Raw genomic sequence first — 23,214 nt, forward strand, 5'->3', positions numbered from 1 at the left:
TTAACTGTTTCAAATAGTTCGGGTCTGTTTGTCACCAGAAGGTCTAATATGTTATTGCCACAAGTCGGTTCTCTGTTTAACTGCCCAAGGTAGTTTTCAGATAAAGCACTTAAAAAAATTTCACTGGATCCTTTGTCCCTGCCACCAGTTATGAACATTTGAGTCTCCCAGTCTATATCCAGCAAATTAAAATCTCCACCCAGAACTATAACATGGTGGGGAAGTCTACTCGAAATATTTTCCAAATTATTCTTCAGGTGCTCAGCCACAACAGCTGCTGAGCGAGGGGGCCTATGGAGACATCCAATTACCATGTCTGAGCCTGCTTTAACCGTGACCTTCAGCCAAATTATTTCACATTTCGGATCTCCGTCAATTTCCTTCGATACTATTGCACTTCTTATCACTATAAACACACCTCCCCCTTCACTGTCCAGCCTGTCTCTGCGGTATACATTCCAATCTGAGTTTAGAATTGCATTACTGTTTACATCTGGTTTCAGCCAACTTTCTGTCCTTAGTACTATGTGGGCATTGTGACCGTTTATTAATGAGAGCAGTTCTGGGACTTTTCTATAGACGCTCCTGCAGTTTACTATTAGCACATTAATATTGTTATTCCCTGGTGCATTTTGGTGAAAATGGACAGAGAAAGGGAATATGAAGAGATGGACAGATTGGGGGGGGGGGGGGGAGAGGAGATGGACAGAGGGAGATGGGAGGAGTAGATGGGCAGAGGGAGATGGGAGGAGGAGGTGGACAGAGAATGGGAAGTAGGAGCAGATGGACAGAGAGTGGGGGAGGAGCGGATTGACGGAAAGAGAGATGGGAATGAGCAGCAGGTGGACAGAAAGAAGGGGAGGAGCAGGTGGACAGACAAAGGAGGAAGAAGGAGCTGGACTATCAAAATTGGAAAAAAAATACATACCTAGGAAACGTCAGGTACTCAGTTAGCCACACTATAAATTTCTTTTTAAATGAGCACGGGTTTTACTTACCATTATTCATAATCACACAACTGTTTGGAAGATATATGTCACAACATTTACACAAATCAATGAATAAGATGGTGATTGATTATTATGTAATTTATAAAACTGGCACAGTTTTATACAACTTACAACACTAAGTGTATCAGAAGGTGAGGCTCCATACAATGGTGCATTGGCCCCTGTCATTTTATCCCAGGTACCGTGGTAATCGTAACACATAATGTGCATGTAGTCGAGGTACTTGCCGAGCATTGGCACATCGTAAGCTTTTTCGATAACTGCCGTGGATGCACCGAGTGCTGCAGTAAGCAACCAACCATTTTTATCAAACTCTTGTCGAAGTTCCTGTAAGGAAAAGCACATCGTTTAGCATAAATAATTATTTAATGACATCAGATAGTAAAATGTAACACTATAACTGCTTGTAAGTTCACAGTCTCCATTTCAAACCAATTTTTGAATGAATTATGAAAGAAAGTAAACAAGCCACATTTTTAACACTAGTGCTTTCGTACAATGACAGAAGAATGTTGACTGGGTGTTGTGTGATGTCCTTAGGTTAGTTAGGTTTAAGTAGTTCTAAGTTCTAGGGGACTGATGACCATAGATGTTAAGTCTCATAGTGCTCAGAGCCATTTGAACCATTTGAAGAATGTTGAATTTGTATAATACTAAAAAACATAAACCTCTTTCCCATAAAACTGTATTAGCACAGGTACCACCTGCTGATTCTTCTGCTTAATCATACACCATAATGGAACTAATACATCTTATTCTTTCAGCAGATCACTATTATAGCTTATGTATCAATTCTCTCAGAATAATTAACGGTTATATTTTTCTTTTCTTAGACTGATTTAGAGAATATTTCACTGTCCCTTTTACGTACTTTCAATTTATGCCTCAACATAAATTTATTAACAAATGTATGATAGATTCTTCATCGTAATAAAATTCCTCAACACATAAAAACTGCACACAGAGACCTAAAATTCTGAATTTTGGTTTTGTAAATACTTGTTTTTGAGCTACTTCACAAATTTTACAGTTACATTGTGAAATATGTATTTACCTGGTTCCACGAATCATATGATCCTAATTTCAAACCACACTGGTAAAAGATATACGGAAATTTGTCGCCATATATACTCGTACGAGTATGTCCTGTGGAGATGTCATGTCTGAGATATCTTGGCATACAAGTACTCAGTGTTACTCCAAAAAGAGGAATAAATAGGGCCTAAAATGTCAATTAGAGATTTGACTGAGAAATGAAGCATTGTCCAAATATTTATCTTCCAATATTCACCAGTTTCCAGTCATACAACCCACTTTGAAACACATATGGGAAGTAGCATGTCTCAGTAACATGATTTACAAGAATATACACTGTGCTATGAAATTGATAGAATAGCTTAAATCAGATATATTCTTTGTTCCATGGATCCATAGATTCTCAAGAGTGTAAGCAAGTAAATTAAATAAAAAAAAAGATATATGCTGATGTCATTTCTATAGTCTCTAAGTAGAATGGTTCACATAGACATGGAATAAGTAAAAAATCTGCAACATATTTTCATTTAAGAGATGATACCAAACTTGCCAAAAAAATATAAATCTCATACAACAAAGTGCATAATTCTTAAGCTATTGCAGCCCCACACTGTCAAATAGAAAGCAGTTTTCAACATTTATTTACACTGATCCCATTACTGTTCTGAAGATGTGTAGAACTGAGATTTTTGTGTAACGTGTGTAATTTGATAGTCTTAACTGTAGTTAAACTTCTTATGGCTGCTGGCAAGTTATTGACATATATGTTCCTGAATAAGGGCCACCTTTCTGGAACAAAATAAATGACTGTAGTACTGTATGAAGGTTATTCTTACTGCTAGTATTGGTTTAAAAACTATATATATTACATATGGCAAATTTCATCAAGAAATAAATATATTGGGATGTAGTGGTTAGTATCCTTAATTCTCTGAAAAGGTGATTACAGAACTTTCTTCAGATCACAACATAAATAAATCACATTACACATATTTTGGAGTTAGAAAAAAATAGCTTGACTTAATAAGTTACCCCTAAAATGACCCAATATGACATTATGGAATGGGAGTCAACAAAGTTTGTCAGCATTTTTATTTTCATATCACATATACCTGGCAAGATCTGTATTAAAATTAAAATTTTGTTTAGGAGTTTCAACAGTTCTATGATAAGTTCCTAACTGAAATTATTGTATAGTATGAAACCTCTTACAAGTTCTGAACTAAATATAGTGTGTGTTTTCAAAGTTTGGGGACAAAGAATTAGCAATGAATCATTAATTGACATCCATAAGAATCCCATTAACTGGTCTGTTTAAAACTTAACTTAATTTTCTAAGTATTCCATTATTATTGCCATCTGCAAACAAAATTAACATGACATCAGGTAATGTTACTGATGAAAGGTTGTTAATATGCACAATAAAAGTAAGGGCCTGAAAATGAACTCTCATGAGATATCACATGTAATTAGTTCCTAATCTGACAATAACTGATAGCTTAATACAGGACTCTTTTGTATTGACATCCTTTGTTTTCAGTCAGACAGTTACAATCTGAAACATTTTGTATCATTCATTCTGACACCATAGTACGCTCAGTGTGCAAAATAACAGTCACCTCCTTAAAAAAGGGTGCACTGGTCACTTTGGATTGAGTAGACTGGGCAGAATTAGCACCAGGTGGTCGCTTGACCCTCTACCACTGATGAAAGCCACACAGCTAAGCTGTGTATGTCAGCTATACGGAATCAACCCAGTAAAATAGGTTGACACAGAGACATGACAGAATGGGAACAAAGGTGCAATCATATTTGAATGTGCCCATGACCACACTGTGAATGAAGTTGCCCAATTTACTGGTGTATCAACACAGACTGTCAAACATGTCCACAAAAGGGGTGTACCACTTGGAGCCACATAATACAGCATGAGAACAGTGACTGTAAAAAGATTCTAATCAGCACAGATCAGAGTCAGGTGCCATGTCTTGCAATGACAGTTGCAAGGATGTAGGCAGGATTTTATCAAGAAATGTGGTGGGGGGAGGGGGGGGTGAGGCTGTCAAATTTGCTAAAGAGGACCTTAAGGAGGCTCATGCTTTTCATTTGTTCTGATAGCATGTCCATTTATCTTTTAATCTTATGTACATAACTTTCTTTTGGGTGGCCTTAATACAAATAGTAGTTTGTCTACAAAACTATTTTTTTCTTGCTTTCACAATATGATAAGTTCACTTTATTGCCAAACAAATTAAAATTCTAATATAATGTATTGCCTCTTTTCTACAAAACACAGCTTAGTCTTCTAATATAAGGTTTGTTACCACAGAGCAGAAGGATCTTAACGTTGGCTTGAATAACTTATGGTGCTAAACAGGTTCAAATCTCTTTTGATAATAGCTATCCTTCTCCTACTATAATCTTGTGTTCAGATTTATGGCTTATCTGAAACCATGTTGGAATTCCTTCAGCACATCAAAGCATCCCAAGTTCCTCAATTCAATTGCAAATTTTATTAAAGTATCTTTCACTTCAGTAAAATTCTTCAATATCCTTAATTAATCAGGAACTTTATCTAAATTTATTATTTCAACAGTCAACCTGAAGTCATAACAACCAAATTTATTTATAAAACAAAACAGAATACACTAATACTATAAGCTAAAGTTTTGGGTTGTTAACATTGATTCATGCATTGATTTCAACTAGACTTCTAATGTATGCATCTTCTTTAAAATATTATTATACAGTCTTTCATGCTAATAAATTCTTCTGAGATGTACAAAATACATTGTTGTTTGTATGATGTTTATTTACAAATATATTATAGTTCTGATGGTTGGACTCACTGTTCCGAGCATATTACGAATTAGACATTTCACAGTAGAACATTGTTCTTGTAGTAAAACTTGAAGTCCAATGTAAATACCACTGACAGAGGCAAATGCAAGAAGGGAGCTGTAGGGTTACAGCCTCCATCCCCCCCCCCCCCTCCAACCAGACCCAGAATTAATTCTGTTCCTTAAAACAAAATCCTACTGTCACTTGAAAATTCTTTCACTATTGTATTTGGTGTTATAATAGATTCAGAAAGTACCTTTGTTTAATCCAGACAATTTGGACAAAATTTCTATTAGCTAACCCCCCCCCCCCCCCCAAAAAAAAATCAAAATACTGGATTTAACTCTGAATTAACTGAACTAAACATATTGTTAAAATCTTGCACAAACTAACATCAAAATTAAATACTGTCTGCCTGAGAAATAAATAACTATTCCCCAAATCAAGCTAAGTGCTGGTTATGTTACAAAAATGATGAAAAAATTACTTTTATATCATTGTTTGTACAATTTATAAACATTACTGTTGGAAGATAATCACAGAAAATTTGTAAAGGCTTCAGTATTATAGTATTACAAGAGTGTAAATAGATTCTGGACAAAATGGAGTTGGATGCAGGTTATCAATGGCTAGGATGAATTAAACCCTTTTAAAAATGAATGAAGTATAGAATGTGCTGTCGTCACAGACCCCTTCTGCTCCCCACAAAACTTCTCCCCACATTGGAACTGGTTTCTGTAACTGAGTACCACCCAAGTGAACAGATCAGGCTATATTTTGCCATTTAGGCTACTAATGATAGAATTTTGAGCAAATTTTTTAAGGAAATGTAACCATAGCCATTTGGGTGATATTTTTGTTGATGAAAGTAATTTTTGGGTGGTACAAACTAATTGAATTGTATTTTTAGTAGCTGGTTTTAATTTAATATTATTTGTAATGATGTTTACTGATCCCCTGCCTTGTGAAATACTGAAATATCACAACCCAAAAGTTCTACCAGTCTCCAAATAATGATTCCATTGCTAACATCAAACTGCTGTCGATAGGTAATTAGGCTGTTGTAGTTCCCCATGAACCATGGACCTTGCCGTCGGTGGGGAGGCTTGCGTGCCTGAGCAATACAGATAGCCATACCGTAGGTGCAACCACAATGGAGGGGTATCTGTTGAGAGGCCAGACAAACGCGTGGTTCCTGAAGAGGGGCAGCAGCCTTTTCAGTAGTTGCAGGGGCAACAGTCTGGATGGTTGACTGATCTGGCCCTGTAACACTAACCAAAGCAGCCTTGCTGTGCTGGTACTGCGAACGGCTGAAAGCAAGGGGAAACTACGGCTGTAATTTTTCCCGAGGGCATGCAGCTTTACTGTATGATTAAATGATGATGGCATCCTCATGGGTAAAATATTCCGGAGGTAAAATAGTCCCCCATTCTGATCTCCGGGCGGGGACTACTCAGGAGGATGCCGTTATCAGCAGAAAGAAAACTGGCGTTCTACGGATCGGAGCGTGGAATGTCAGATCCCTTAATCGGGCAGGTAGGTTAGAAAATTTAAAAAGGGAAATGGATAGGTTAAAGTTAGATATAGTGGGAATTAGTGAAGTTCGGTGGCAGGAGGAACAAGACTTTTGGTCAGGTGAATACAGGGTTATAAATACATAGTCAAATAGGGGTAATGCAGGAGTAGGTTTAATAATGAATAAAAAAAATAGGAATGTGGGTAAGCTACTACAAACAGCATAGTGAATGCATTATTGTGGCCAAGATAGACACGAAGCCCATGCCTACTACAGTAGTACAAGTTTAGATGCCAACTAGCTCTGCAGATGACGAAGAAATTGAAGAAATGTATGATGAAATAAAAGAAATTATTCAGATAGTGAAGGGAGACGAAAATTTAATAGTCATGGGTGACTGGAATTCGGTAGTAGGAAAAGGGAGAGAAGGAAACGTAGTAGGTGAACATGGATTGGGGGTAAGAAATGAAAGAGGAAGCCACCTGGTAGAATTTTGCACAGAGCACAAATTAATCATTGCTAACACTTGGTTCAAGAATCATAAAAGAAGGTTGTATACATGGAAGAAGCCTGGAGATACTGGCAGATTTCAGATAGATTATGTAATGATAAGACAGAGATTTAGGAACCAGGTTTAAATTGTAAGACATTTCCAGGGGCAGATGTGGACTCTGACCACAATCTATTGGTTATGAACTTTAGATTGAAACTGAAGAAACTGCAAAAAGGCGGGATTTTAAGGAGATGGGACCTGGATAAACTGAAAGAACCAGAGGTTGTAGAGAGTTTCAGGGAGAGCGTAAGGGAACAAATGGCAGGAATGGGGGAAAGAAATACAGTAGAAGAAGAATGGGTAGCTTTGAGGGATGAGGTAGTGAAGGCAGCAGAGGATCAAGTAGGTAAAAAGACGAGGGCTAGTAGAAATCCTAGGGTAACAGAAGAAATATTGAATTTAATTGATGAAAGGGGAAAATATAAAAATGCAGTAAATGAAGCAGGCAAAAAGGAATACAAACGTCTCAAAAATGAGATCGACAGGAAGTGCAAAATGGCTAAGCAGGGATGGCTAGAGGATAAATGTAAGAATGTAGAGGCATATCTCACTAGGGGTAAGATAGATACTGCCTACAGGAAAATTAAAGAGACCTTTGGAGAAAAGAGAACCACTTGTATGAACACTTGTATGAATATCAAGAGCTCAGATGGAAACCCAGTTCTAAGCAAAGAAGGGAAAGCAGAAAGGTGGAAGGAGTATATAGAGGGTCTATACAAGGGCGATGTACTTGAGGATAATATTATGGAAATGGAAGAGGATGTAGATGAAGATGAAATGGGAGATATGATACTGCGTGAAGAGTTTGACAGAGCACTGAAAGACCTAAGTCAAAACAAGGCCCCGGAAGTAGACAACATTCCATTAGAACTACTGACGTCCTTGGGAGAGCCAGTCCTGACAAAACTCTACCATCTGGTGAGCAAGATGTATGAGACAGGCGAAATACCCTCAGACTTCAAGAAGCATATAATAATTCCAATCCCAAAGAAAGCAGGTGTTGACTGATGTGAAAATTACCGAACTATCAGTTTAGTAAGTCACGGCTGCATAATACTAACACAAATTCTTTACAGATGAATCGAAAAACTAGTAGAAGCCGACCTCGGGGAAGATCAATTTGGATTCCGTAGAAATATTGGAACACGTGAGGCAATACTGACCCTACGGCTTATCTTAGAAGCTCGAATAAGGAAAGGCAAACCTACGTTTGTAGCATTTGTAGACTTCGAGATAGCTTTTGACAATGTTGACTGGAATACACTCATTCAAATTCTGAAGGTGGCAGGGGGAAAATATAGGAAGCGAAAGGCTATTTACAATTTGTATAGAAACCAGATGGCAGTTATAAGTGAGGGGCATGAAAGGGAAGCAGTGGTTGGGAAGGGAGTGAGACAGGGTTGTAGCCTCTCCCCGATGTTATTCAATCTGTATATTGAGCAAGCAGTGAAAGAAACAAAAGAAAAATTCGGAGTAGGCATTAAAATCCATGGAGACGAAATAAAAACTTTGAGGTTCGACGATGACATTGTAATTCTGTCAGAGACAGCTAAGGACTTGGAAGAACAGTTGAACGGAATGGATAGTGTCTTGAAAGGAGGATATAAGATGAACATCAACAAAAGCAAAACGAGGGTAATGGAATGTAGTCAAATTAAGTCGGGTGATGCTGAGGGAATTAGATTAGGAAATGGGACACTTAAAGTAGTAAAGGAGTTTTGCTATTTGGGGAGCAAAATAACTGATGATGGTCGAAGTAGAGAGGATATAAAATGTAGACTGGCAATGGGAAGGAGAGTGCTTCTGAAAAAGAGAAATTTGTTGACATCGAGTATAGATTTAAGTGTCAGGAAGTCGTTTCTGAAAGTATTTGTATGGAGTGTAGCCATGTATGAAAGTGAAACATGGACGATAAATAGTTTAGACAAGAAGAGAATAGAAGCTTTCGAAATGTGGTGCTACAGAAGAATGCTGAAGATTGGATGAGTAGATCACATAACTAATGAGGAGGTGTTGAATAGGATTGGGGCACAACTTGACTAGAAGAAGGGATCAGTTGGTAGGACATGTTCTGAGGCATCAAGGGATCACCAATTTAGTATTGGAGGGCAGCGTGGAGGGTAAAAATCGTAGAGGGAGACCAAGAGATGAATACATCAAGCAGATTCAGAAGGATGTAGGTTGCAGTAGGCACTGGGAGATGAAGAAGCAAGCACAGGATAGAGTAGCATGGAGAGCTGCATCAAACCAGTCTCAGGACTGAAGACCACAACAACAACAGTTCTACGTACGTATTTTTTACTTAACATAATGCTAGTGGACAAATCAAAATTGGTTTTCCTCTTGTCACTTGTAAGAAACTTATCTATAATTAGAAATGATCACAACAGCACACAGCATGAAAGCAATAAATGGCAGCACTTAAATTCAAGTGCAAGTAAGAACTGAAAACAACAACTGTGTTGCCATGTTGTGAAACTGAAAGATATTTTGCTTTTCAGTCATACAATGAAAAAGAGTTATGCACTCCTGATAATCAACACGGTCATAAAAAGATTTAAACTATTGCACCACTATTGGCTACCACCCATCCATACTTTAGCGAAGGCCAACTGCAGTACATTGTGGGCAACTCTACACTGTATGTAGTTTCGAATAGGTGATTGGAGGGGTGCACTCTGAACCTGTGCTTTGGCTATGTCCATGACAGTTAGTTTCAAACCTGACAGTTAATTACTGATGTCATTCAATGCAGGTCCATCTCATCCAGTTTATGACTGAATGTTGTAAAGAGAATTGCATGCAATGGACATTTGAAGTCTGGCACCTCGCAATGTAGATTAGTCCAACTAGCCACATTTTTGCCTCTTTTTGAAAGATATAAGGTGTTGAATCCACTGATGGCCCACTGAAGTGTTTCACCTACAGTGTGTGGAGGGTAGAGTTCAGACTGGAGGTGGTTCTGTCGTGTTTTTGGTGCGATTTCCTACCCTGATTTGAACCAACCCATTCTGGTTACCATGAATCTGAGTCAGGAAGTTTACTTCAACATTCTCAGTGACCAAGTGTTGCCTTTTATTTTATGTACATTATGGACATTCCTGTCTTCCAAGATGGCAACAGCCATCTTAACAGGGTTGCATGCATACATTCCAAATCACACCTCAAGTAACCTGCTAAATTGCTTGATCTTAATTCTTATAAAATGTCTGGGACTATTTTGACCAGTGGATGAAACATAGCAGTCAGTATCCCAACAATTTGATATTTCTAAAGGATCTGATCATCAATCAATAGCTTCAACTGGATAAGGCCACTTGAAGAAACTTGTGAACCATCATCCTCACCGAACTGAGGCCTTTATCACTGCTAAAGGTGGTGTTATGCAGTACTGTTGCAATGTTCCTCGGAGTGATTAATTTTTTTTTGTCTGGTATGCTAATTCTAAATTACTTAAAAGGATATTGTAAGAAAATGAAATGCCTACGGCCATCCTTATGATCTTATTTATTGTGTAGCTGCCAATTTCAGCACTTCTGTGCCATAACTTGATGGTTGGAGAGACACATCAGCATTGGTGTGGCTGGAATGTGTGGGCCGGGATAATTGGTGACCATATTTTGGGACTAGTCTTCCCTCCACATCACCTAACAGGCTGGAACTATTGGCATTTCTTGTGACTTTGCCTCCCCTGCTGGAAGAAGTGCCACTGATGATTCAAAGGGTAATGTGGCTGCTACATGATGGTGCTCCAGCCCACATCACCATTAACATCCCTATGCATCTCAATTGCGTCTTCCAAGGTCAATGGATCAGATGACAGGGTCCAGTTGCATGGCCTACTCATTCACCAGACCTCAAACCATGTGATTTCTGATTATGATGCCATCTCAAAACTATCATGTATGCAGAGTCCATTCCATGCTGCCATTGAGACTGTTCAGATGCAGCCTGGCTGATGCAAATGTGTGAGACAGAACATACTACACCACATACATGCATCCATTCAGGCACATGGAAGCCATTTTCAGCACGTACTTTAACTGTAGCTGCATGGTATATTTCACGTTAAAGCGCAGTCTCTGTAACAATGCATGACAGAATAAATGGTCTCTAGCATGGAAACCATGTTTTTCCAGACATAAGTTCATTATACCTTTATTGTCCCGTATCATTCCATTGGCCAATTCCTAGAGTTTGTACATGGTGGAAAAAATTACCTGTAGGTGAACTCTAGCTCACAGCTCTTCAGAATAAATGGATGTATGCTTCAGAAAGCCTTTTGGATTGTAACTGTGTTTAGAATATCAGCCTGTAATGATGAGAATCATTGTTGTGAAGGTGTCATCTATGTCTGTAGGCCTATCGTGTTATCCTGTTAACATCAAAACACTGTAATAATAAAAAATGAGTGGTGTGGGATGCCAGATGCGAAAATACTGAATAGTCATGTATTGTGTTTCAAGGATATTCAATTTAGTATTCAGTCTGAAAAAAATATGCTTTTTATCAGATCAGAGTGTAGAATGTGATAAAATCCCATATTAGTGTAGAAAACATTCGAATACTAAGATAAATCAAACAATGGGATCTCCAGGCAGGAATATCAACAATGCAGGGAATGACAGATTGCTACTTACCATAAAGAAGACATCTTAAGTTGTGGACAGGCACAATTAAAAGACATTTACATAAAGCTTTGGGCCACAGCCTTCATCAGCAAAAGAGAAACACACACCATCCACACAAACAAGCAAGCACACCTCATGCACAAACTGCCAACTCCAGCATCTTGGGCCAGAATGCAACTATCAAGTGGAATGCAAGCAGAAATCTAGAAGGGGTGGGGCAGGGGAAGGGCTAATTTTGTACAGATGGGGAGAGAGACAAATGCTGTCTGGTGGAGTTTGCATGGACTAGAATGCCAACAAGTGCAGCATCAGGAGGTTGTGGGGCAGGTAGTTGGGGAAAAAAGAGCAAAAAAGGAGAGGAATCTGGAAAGGTTGGCAGGTGCATTGGCAGAGGGTGACAAATAAACAGAGTGGGAGGTGGGAGTGGGGAGAAGACCATAGGACAGAGAGGGTGGAAAATGTTTGGTGGAGGGTGTGGGGACAGTATGTCACCACAGGTTGAGGCCAGGATAATAACAGGAGTGGAGAATGTTTTGCAAGGTAACTTCAGTATGCACAGTTCAGAAAAGCTGGTGGTGGAGGGAAGGATCCAGATTGCTTGAGTAGTGAAGCAGCCATTAAAATCAAGTATGTTATGTTCAGTTGCATGTTGTGCCACAGGCTGGTCTACTTTGCTCTTGACCACAGTTTGGCAGAGGCCATTCATCCTGATTGAGAGTTGGCTGGTAGTCATACCAATACAAAAATCTGTGCAATGATTGCAACAAAGCTTGTAAATGACATGACTGGTTTCACAAATGGCCTGGCTCTTGATGGGGTATGATAAAGCTGTGTACGGACTGGAACAGGAAGTGCTGGGTGGGTGACTGGGGAGGTATTGCACCTGGATAAAAAGAAATATGATCATTGTGGCAAGGGGCTGGAATTGGGAGTGGCATATGGATGGACAAGGATGTTACGGAGGTTGGGTGAGCAATGTAACACCACTTTAGGAGAGGTGGGAAGTATCTCGGGTAGGATGTTCCTCATTTCAGAGCGTGATGATAGGTAATCAAAGCCCTGATGAAGGATGTCGTTCAGTTGCTCCCGTCTGGGGTGGTACTGGGTGACAAAGGGGACACTCCTTTGTGGCTGGTTCTTGGGGATTGTGGGAGGATTGGGGGTGTGAGGGTAAGTGGCACAGGGGATCTGTTTGCTGAATAGGTCTGGCAGGTAGTGCCAGTCTGTGAAGGCCTTGGTGAGACCCCCAATATACTGAGCAAGGGAGTTCTAGTCGCAGCAGATATACCGTACCGGGTGGCCAAGCTATCTGGGAGGGATTTTTTAGTTCAAAAGAGATGGCAGCTCTTGAAATGCAGGTAGTGTTGGTGGGTAGTGGGCTTAATGTGGACAGGGGTGCAGACGGAGCCATCAGAGAGGAGGAGGTCAACATCTAGGAAGGTGACATGCTGGGTCAAGGAGGATCATGGGAGACAGGTGGGAGAGAAGGCATTAAGATTTTGAAGGAATGAAGTTAGGATGTCTTGGCCCTGACTCCAGAGCAAGAAGATATTATCAACGATCCTGAACCCAACTAGGGATTTGGTGTTTTGGGAGGCTAGGCAGGTCTCCTCTAGAAGGCCCACAAAAACGTTGCCATAGGTGGGTGCCATGCAGATGCTCATGGCTGTGCTGCAGATGTGGTTATATACCTTCCCTTCAAAGGAGAGGTAGTTGTGGGTTAGGATAAAGTTATTAAGGTGTATTAGTAATGGGCTAGTGGGTGTGGAGTCTGAAGGATGTTGGGAAAGGTAGTAAGATAGAGTTCAATAGCAGTAAGACCTTGGGAATGAAGGATATTGGTGTATATGGAGGTGGTGTCAACAGTGACGAGTAGGGATCGGGTGGGGATGGTGGAGAGTTTGTGAAGGAAGTGCTTGGTGTCTTTGATATGGGAGGCTAGATTTTTTTATGGGCAATTGGTTGGAGGTGTTGGTCAATGAGGGCTGAAACTCTTTCAGTGGGGGCACAATAACAAGCCACAATGGTGTGTCCAGGACTGTTGGGTATATGGATTTTGGGGAGCATGTAGAAGGTGTGTGTGGGGGGTTCCTTAGGGCTGAGATTCTGGAAAAGGCCTAAGGCTTTAAGCAGGGACTGGAGGTTGTGTTGGACATCTGGGATGTTATCACTCTGTCAGAGTTTAGAGGTGGAGTAGCCACATACGTTTCCACATTAAATCCTCTAACATCATCAGTACTTGCATTTCAACTGTTGTTATCCCTTTCACACCAAAAAACTTTCAAAAAATGTTCAAAGGTGTGTGAAATCTTATGGGACTTAACTGCTAAGGTCATCAGCCCTAAGCTTACACACTACTTAACCTAAATTATCCTAAGGACAAACACACACACTCGTGCCCGAGGGAGGACTCGAACCTCTGCCGGGACCAGGCGCACAGTCCATGACTGCCACACCTTAGACCACTTGGCTCATCCTGCGTGGCCCAAAAAACTTTCCCAGGTGGCCTAGCCACCAAGGGGCAGCATATCTGCAATGACAAGAACTCCATTTTTCAGTATGCTGAGGGTCTCACCAAACCAATCCCTTCAAAGACAGGAACTATCCTGTCCGTAAACAGATCTGTCATGCCATTTCCCCTCACATCCCTAATCCTCCGACCACCCCTAAGAATCAGCCAAAAGGAGTGGCTCCTGCATCACCCAGTATCACCCGAGCTTTGATTACCTATCATAATGCCCTGAAACAAGGGATAGCTTACCTTAAATACTTCCCACCCTTCCTAAAGTGATGTTCCGTCACACACCCAACCTCCACAAAATACTAGTCCATCACTATGCCACTCCCAATCCCAACCCCTTGCCACAAGGGTCATATCCCTGTGGAAGACCCAGGTGCAAGACCTGCCCAATCAGCCCACCCTGCACTTTCTTACACCATCAGTGGCCAGGCCACCTGAGTAAGCAGCCACGTCGTTTACCAGCTCTGCTGTAATCACTGCACAGATTTTTATATTAGTATGACTGCCAACCAGCTGTCCACCAGGATGAATGGCCACTGCCAAACTGTGGTCAAGAGCAAAGTAGATCAACCTGTGGCAGAACATCCAACTGAACATAACATACTTGATTCCAATGGTTGCTTCACTACTCAAGCAATCTGGATCCTTCCCTCCACCACCAGCTTTTCTGAACTGCGCATATGGGAGTTGTCCTTGCAAAACATTATCCATTCCTGCTATTATCCTGGCCTCAACCTGTGGTAACATACTGTCCCCACACCGTCCACCCAACATTTTCCACCCTCTCTCCTATGGTCTCCTTCCCACTCACATCTCCAACCCCGTTTATTTGTTGCCCTCTGTCAATGCACCTGCCAATCTTTCCAGATTCCTCTCCTTTTCTGCTCTTTTTTCCCCACCTCCCTCCCCCACAACCTCCTGATGTTACACCTGTTGGCATTCTAGTCCCTGCACACTCCACCAACAGAGTTCATATCTCTCTCTCTCCTCATCTTTATGCTACTATCATTTCTCCTTCCGCACCTCTTCCAGATTGCTGCTTGCATCCCGCTTGATAGTCACATTTCAGCCTAAGATTCTGGAGTTGGCAGACATGTGTGCATGAAGAGTGCTTGCTTGTGTCTATGAATGGTGTGTGTTTCTCTGTTGCTGATGAAGACTGTGGCCAAAAGCTTTATGTAAGTGTCTTTTAATTGTGCCTGTCCACAACTTAAGATGTCTTCTTTATGGTAATTAGCAGTCTGTCTTTTCCTCCATTGCAAATACTAGGCTAATCGGACAATAAATTAGTCACCCCTAGAGAAATCATTACAAGCATCTTTTAATACCATGTAATTGTGCTCCTGTGCACAAGGTTGTGCATGTATGTTGAATCCGGGTTATGCCACTCACTGAGGATTTGATCACACAGTTCCATCAAACTGTGGGATGCTGATGTTGGCATTTTACCTGCTGTTCCAACATGTCCCACAGATTTGCCATGGGGTTCAAGTCAGGTGATTTTGCAGGCCAGTCAAGATGTAACAGAATGGGAGAGTGTTTACAAAACTAGTCACATATTCTCCCAGCATGATGAACTTTGCTATTGTCTTTATGTGCCTGCATGAGCAATAGCCTCTTTCAATGTGATGGACTCCTAATGATTGACTGATTGATTGATTTATTGATTTCTTTATTAATTCATGTAACAATTTACATTGTGTGGATTTAGTCAGCAAAATCATGTACAATACAATATACCAACAATTTATACACATAAAATTAATATTTACACACATTACTAAAGTATCTTACATTAGTTTTATATCCTTATGTAATTTTCTTATAGTACTGTACAATTCTGAATTTCATATTATAATTATTTCCTCATGTATTACAATGCAGGCTACTTTAATTACGCTACATGTTTTAATTCAGATAGTCTGTTACTGCGTAATAACTTTTATTTAATAAAAATTTTTTTAGTTTTGTTTTGAACTGTCCAATTGTGTCAATATCTTTTATATTTTGGGGTAATTTATTATATAATTTAAGGGCATTGTACAACAAGCTCTGCTGAGTTGTAACTTTATTTTTCCTCTCTAGATGCAGATTGTATTGGTTTCTAGTTTCATAGCTGTGTACTAAAGAATTTTTAACATAGCAGTCAATATTTTTTTATATACATAATACTTTGAAAAATGTATTCACAGGGGAAAGTTAGGATTTCCAACTTTTGGAAATGTTCAAGGCAGTGGGCCCTACTGCCACTCCTGGTTATTATACGAATTGCTCTTTTCTGTAATTTGAAAACTATTTTAATATTTTTACTTTTGACTCCCCAAAATATTATTCCATAGGTAATAACAGAGTGGATATAAGAAAAATATACAGATCTGACACATGTAGTATCACACACTGCAGTCAGAATTCTAAGAGCATAGCATGCTGTAGCGATTCTGTTAATAAGTATTTTAATATGTTCTTCCCACTTTGACTGTCAACATGCATACAAAGAAATTTTGTGTAGTCTACACATTCTATAGTTTCATTGCTTAACTTAAAGTTGTTATAGTGTGGTTTTTTGCAGACATAGAAGTTAGCACCATTTGTTTTTTTTTAAATTTAGTGTTAGTTTATTATTGGATGCCCACTCACATACACTGTTTAGTGTTTGTTCGGCTTTTTCTTTCAGTGCATCTGGTGGTTTGTCACTGATTAGAACATTTGAGTCATCTGCAAACAATATGGTTTGTCCATGCTTGATGCTCTGTGGGAAGTCATTTATGTAAATGAGGAATAGTACTGGGCCAAGGACACTACCCAGTGGGACACCTATAGTTACATAATTTGGGTCTGAAGTACACTTTACAATATAGTTTGAGCAACTCGAAATATGTGAGATTTCAGTTATCTGTCTTCTGCTTTTTAGATATGACTGGAACCACTTTTTCACAAGTCCCCTTATTCCCAGTTCATCTAACTTATTTAACAATATGTTGTGGTCTACTGTATCAAACACTTTAGTTAGATCAAGAAATATGCCTGTTGTGTAGTTCCCTTTATCTAGTGCTTCTAGAAAGTGTTTTGTGAGGTGTGCTGTTGCTGATTCTGTGCTTTTCTCTGATCGAAATCCAAACTGGTCAACAGACAGTAAGTTGTATTTATTTAAATAATTCATTAGCCTATCTTACATAATAGTTCCTAATATTTTTGCAAAGCATGAGAGTAGAGAAATTGGCCTATAATTTTCAATTTTTCCTGCATCACCTTTTTTGAAGAGAGGTAGTAATTTAGCATATTTTAAATAGTCTGCAAAGTAGCCCTGCTTGAAAGATTGATTTATAATATCAACTAAAGGTGGAAGTAGGCTCTTGATACAGTCTTAATTATAAAAATGGAGACTTCATCCAGACCAGCTGAGTTTTTGTTTTCCAGTGTGCTGACTGCTTTGTAGACTTCTTCCTATGTTGTAGGGAATAACACCATTGAGTGTGATACACCATTATTTGGCTTTTTTACCTTAGGGGCTGTTAGAAAATTTTCCTGTAATTTTATTCCTATGCTACTAAAATAATTATTTATATAGTTTGCCAAATATATTGGGTCTTTTATTAGAGTCTCTTCCTCTTTGATTTTCAAGTTTGACAGATTCATTTTCCTGGTACCAGTTTCCTGCTTTACGATCTTCCATACTGCCTTATTTTTGTTTTCAGCAGAGAGCACCAATTTGGAGTTATGAGCTCTCTTTGCTGCAAGTAATATTTTCCTATATCTTTTATAAAAGAGTGAGAAAGCAGAATTAGTTTGGCTGTGTTTAATGGAGCTCAGGTACTTTAGTGTTTCAGAAGATTTTTTGATACCTTTTGTGACCCACTTGTTTTTTCCTGCTGTTGATAATGGACGTGACACTTTAGAAAATGTTTCTTCAAAATTTAATTTAAACAATGTCATGAAATTTTTGAATTTTTCATTTGCATCCACCTCTGAGTATACTGAGTCCCAAATTGGTCCTGCTATCTGTTTAGCAAACTCATACCAATTTTGTTTAGAAAAAATTCGTCCGTAAATATGCATCTTCTTTGTTTCTTCTGGAGCCACTTTCATATTAATGATTTGACCTGAATGATCAGATAATCCTAGCTCAGCTACCACCACCTCACAGTTTTCTTTGCCTAAATCTGTTAATACATGACCAACAGCTGTCTTTGAGTATTTTGTTGTTCTTGTTGCACTGTTAACCATTGGAACTAGATTGAAACCTTGAGCAAGACTTAGTAATGAGTCCCATGTAGCATCAGGATTCAGTTTATCTACATTTAGGTCTCCACATATGAGAATGTGGTTCTTTGGAGTGGATATCTTGTCAAGAACATGATTAAGTTTGGAGAAAAAGATGTTGAAGTCTGCACTAGGAGATCTGTATATACATAAGATGATCAAATTCCTACACCTGTATTGGTACCTGATTTCAACTGCTGCCAGTTCAAAATGTTGCTCTTCACTGATTACACCTAAATCGCTTCTGGTCTTATACTGATAATTTTGTTTTACGTAAATACAACACCCTCCACACTTTATAGAAGTCCTACAGTATGCACATTATATTATAAGACTGCAAGACTGATTGATTAATTTCAGCCTCATTGCACCAATGCTCAGTGAGACAAACAACTGAGCACTCTGTAGTCTCCAACTCCACTTCTAGCTGTTGGATCTTATTTGCTAGGGAACATATATTTTGGTGAACAACTGTTAAGTAATTTTTGCCAACATTATTTACATACCCACTTTTTTTCATTTTAATGTTGTTCTGTATTGATTCAACTGTTTCCTTATTACAATTACAATCGCGTTTTTTGTTTGCATAACTTCTTGGATAGTCACCCCCTGCAGACTGTATTAGTTTTCCTTATTTTTTATAGTTTTACATAAGTCCAGGGACATTTTGCTGAAAGTTATTGCACCTAGTCTGTTTAGGTGCAGGCCATCCCTACCAAGACATTTGTCATCGAGAAATTTATTTGGGTCAACAAATACAATACAAAGTTCGTCGCACTGTTCCCTGATGCCAGTGTTTATTTTGTTTATATACGCGTTACTCACCGATCTTCTTTGAAGAATTCCATTGATAACAATTCTGGAGCTTGTAAACAAACCTTTTGCTGTCCGAATTACATTATGAATATCATTTATGATTTCTTCTTGTCTGCTGCTTCTAATAGAGTTGGTCCCTACGTGAATTATCATGCCTTTAAAATCTGTGTTGGAATCATTGTTGTTTTGGTTTTTCTGTGTAGAACTGCTGATTTTTTCCTTTTTGGTAGAGACAGACGTGTCGTTACACTTTTCATTTGGCGCCACCTTGTATATTGCATGCAGTTCCTGTCCCAATGTTCTCTCATTAGCAGTTTGGAATGGACCTTCATTCATTGCCTGCAGCCATTCCTGTCAGATTTGGAATCAATTTTGATCCACAATTTGTGAAACATGTCTTCAGTCCTTCTCAATCAGGATATTTTTCTGACTGCAATTGTGATGTCTTGTTTTATGCCATGGGTGTAACACCACAACATTTAGACATGCTGAACAGTCCACCATAAAACACCAAAGTTAAGAGCAAAATTTTCAACAGTATGGATGAGATTCTGGATTATGTCATTAATAATGCAGCTACCTCATCAGAGTGCCATTAGCCCACCATTTCAGCAGTTCACCTGGAATCTTTCCTTCCTGCTTATAGATAGCGAAACTCAAGCCATTGTACAAAAAGGGTAAGAAAGAATACACAGTCAATAAATGACCTATTGCTTTGATATCTGTATTTTCAAAAATACTAGAAAAATTTTTTCATAGGAGGTTGCTGTGTTTTCTAGAAAAGTGCAACATATTATCCAACAGCCCAATATGGTTTCTGGGAAGGTCAATCAGCAGAAACAGCAGTATTTGAATTTCTGAGTGAAGTGCTCCAAAAACTTGATAGTGGAGAAAAAGTAACTGGAATATGCCTTGATCTGTCTAATGTCTTTGACATCATAGACCATATCCTATTGCTGCAGAAACTTGATAGTATTGATATCAGAAGTACATCTAACAAGCCATTCTGATTACAAAGAAGTAAAGTACGGTGTACTGCAGATCTCAGTATTGGGTCCCATCCTATTTTTGATATATGTAAATGACCTAGCATTAACTGAAAAGTGTCATAGCACTATCCAGTTTGCAGATGATACAAGCATTTTAGTCGGTGGTACAACACCTGAAATATTACAGACAACACTATCTGAGATGTTTACTAGTGCTGTGAATTGGTTCAGCCAAAACAAACTAATAATGAATAAAAGTGAAACAGCAGCATTAAATTTTCATAATTTCAAGAGAAACTGTGAAGAGGATATTAAAAATGCATATCAATCAATATATGTTAGAGAAAACAAATACAAAATGTAAACATGTGGAAAACCAAACGACTTTGTGAATAAGGTAAAACATGGAATATTTCAGCAGCAGTTAAGTAAAAGATCATATGCAAAAGTGCTCACGAAAAATCTTCCACCGGTAAGCTGCTCTACTGAGACAATATCGACATGTGTTAGCAAAAAATACATAATAAATAGTGCCAAACAAGACCTCGCTTACTGCAAAGGTAGGCAGAAAACAGGTAATCTCGGAACAGCAAGTACCGGTAAAATTGAACAGTATGCCAACAGCCAAGGACGAAATATAGCCACTGAATTTTGGCGTACAAGTAGTCAGAATTTTGGTTTTAACTGTAGAATAAAACCAGGAGCAAAATTCAGTGCTGCTACATCAATGAGTCAAGAAAAAATTTCCTCATTGAGCAAAAAGGACTTTTCTATCTTCCTGGTGGGATCAAATGATATAGCAAGGAACGAAAAAAACGATCTCTTAATCTTGCTAAAAAGAAAACTGTATGAGCTGAGAGGAACAAATGTTATTGTTTTTTCAGTGCCACACCGTTACGACTTGATAGAATGGTCCTCTGTAAATAAAGAAATTGAAACTGCAAATAAAGAGATGCAAAATATTTGCGAGCGGTTTGAAAATGTAACATTTGTGAACATCAACAATTTAGGGAAAAGATTTCACACAACACATGGTTCTCATCTAAATGTACTTGCAAAAACGTAATAGTAACAAAAATTTTAGAACTTGTAAATAAAATCTCAAATGTGCAGTGTGATGATAGAAAAGTCATACCTCTCATGGACAGGAAGTGTGTGCTACCTGTAGACTCCAATGTGAAATCTGCTGTCAGTGAAGCTACACCTCTCCAAGACAAATGTGAAATTTTATTAATGCAAATAAACACTCCAAATGTTAATAATTCACAGAAAGGCACAGCAGTTATGGAACAACAAACACCAGAAGTAAGTGAAACAGCAGCAGCACCATCATTATCAGCAGAAGCAGCAACAGCAGCGGCAGTAGCAGAACCAACAACGACTGGAGCAGCAACACAGCAATGCTTAAGGAGGAGCCAAAGGAAAAATACATCTGTGTCATTCAGTGATAATTTTTTATAGTTTCAAGCCAAGAAGAAAATAAAAATGTGAAAAACCAGCCTGCTAACTCACAGATAAGTCACAACAACATCCTATTTTTAAACGTTCAGGGTCTTGAAAATAAAGTTGAAATTCTGGAGGAGTCATTGCCACAGAATAAGTATTCTTTCTTATGTCTATCAGAACATTGGCTTAAACCAGAACAAATACAATACTATGTACCAGAAGGTTATAAACATGGAAACAGTTTTTGCAGATCTCAGTACCATAATGGTGGTACTGTTATCTATGTTTCAAATGAAATAGATTGTAGAGAACTAGATCTTAGTTGGGCATGTGTAGAGAAGCACTTTGAAATTACCGGGATCATATGTGATATAATGAAACTTATCATAGTATGTATCTACCATTCCCCTGACTCAGATGATAAAACTTTTTTAGATAATTTAGACAGTGTACTCTGCTACATAACGAAATGGAAACAGGATGTAACTTTAATTCAAGCTTTGATGTAACATGTAACAAACCCAGTGTAAATAAGTTACTGAATATGCTAAGGCAGCACAACTTCCATCATGTAAATTCAGAACCAACAAGACTACAAGCGTGCTTGGATAATGCTTTTGTCAACTGTGCTCGTGATATGTACTCCACCAAGGTAAAGGAATTTGTTTTCTCAGACCACTCCATGTTAACAGTAGAGTTAAGACATTTTATAAAAGGGGATGGGAGCAAGGCTACACAAAAGTTAAAAAAATCTAATACCTTAATGTTAACAAAACACAATCTCATAAAACTAACACACCAGCTGAGCATAACAAACTGGGACAAATTATTTCAAAACTGTGATTCCAGTGCCCAAACAGTTTATGAAACATTCCACAATTACTTCACAGGTATTTTAAAAGCTCATCTTGTTCAAAAGAAATACTATAAAACAAGAAAGAGTAAATTTTGGTACACCAAAGAACTGGAGAATCTAAAAAATAAGCTACTGCTGTTGAAGCGCCTTGCCAAAGTAAACAATTCTAATTAAATTAAGGATCTCAAAAAAATCACTAAGAAACTGTATAAGAAAGAGTTGCAATTGGCGAAACAAAGATACAACACAAATTTCATAAAAAATAGTAAAAACCAATGCAGAACAGCCGGGTCAATAATTAATACTGTTAAAGGTGAAGTCAGAAACTTCGACAAGACAGTCTCAATACCAGCAGATACATTCAATAAATATTTTGTAAGCTGTGCTGATGATATCCGAAAGCTCATCAGTAAACCCAATGTAACATGTATAGATTATATGAAGAGAGCAAACCTAAATCATAATAGGGCCAGATCATCATTGAAACACTTCAAAGAGGTACGCCAACATGACGTTCTTAAAATAGTCAAAGAAATGAAAAATTCATACAGTACAGATATTTTAATGTCAAACAATCTATTGAAAGAAATCATACATTACATTGCAGCACCATTAACATATTCTATAAACCTGTGTCTCATAGAAGGGTTTTTTCCTGATCCTCTCAAACTATCCAAGGTAACTCCAGTCTTTAAGAAGGGTATCAAATCAGATCCTGCAAACTACAGACCAATTTCACT

General features: G+C 38.5%; 1 protein-coding gene across 1 annotated transcript in view; it reads right to left on the reverse strand.

Annotated features, from left to right (window-relative positions):
* Positions 1-23,214, reverse strand: part of LOC124723228 (probable chitinase 2) — a 278,220-nt gene that overhangs the window by 73,326 nt on the left and 181,680 nt on the right. The window contains exon 5 of the mRNA XM_047248419.1: positions 1,122-1,337. Coding sequence (XP_047104375.1) covers positions 1,122-1,337 — 216 coding nt within the window. The remainder of the gene's footprint in view (positions 1-1,121; positions 1,338-23,214) is intronic.

Source organism: Schistocerca piceifrons, chromosome X, assembly GCF_021461385.2.
Source record: "Schistocerca piceifrons isolate TAMUIC-IGC-003096 chromosome X, iqSchPice1.1, whole genome shotgun sequence".
Taxonomy (NCBI): domain Eukaryota; kingdom Metazoa; phylum Arthropoda; class Insecta; order Orthoptera; family Acrididae; genus Schistocerca; species Schistocerca piceifrons.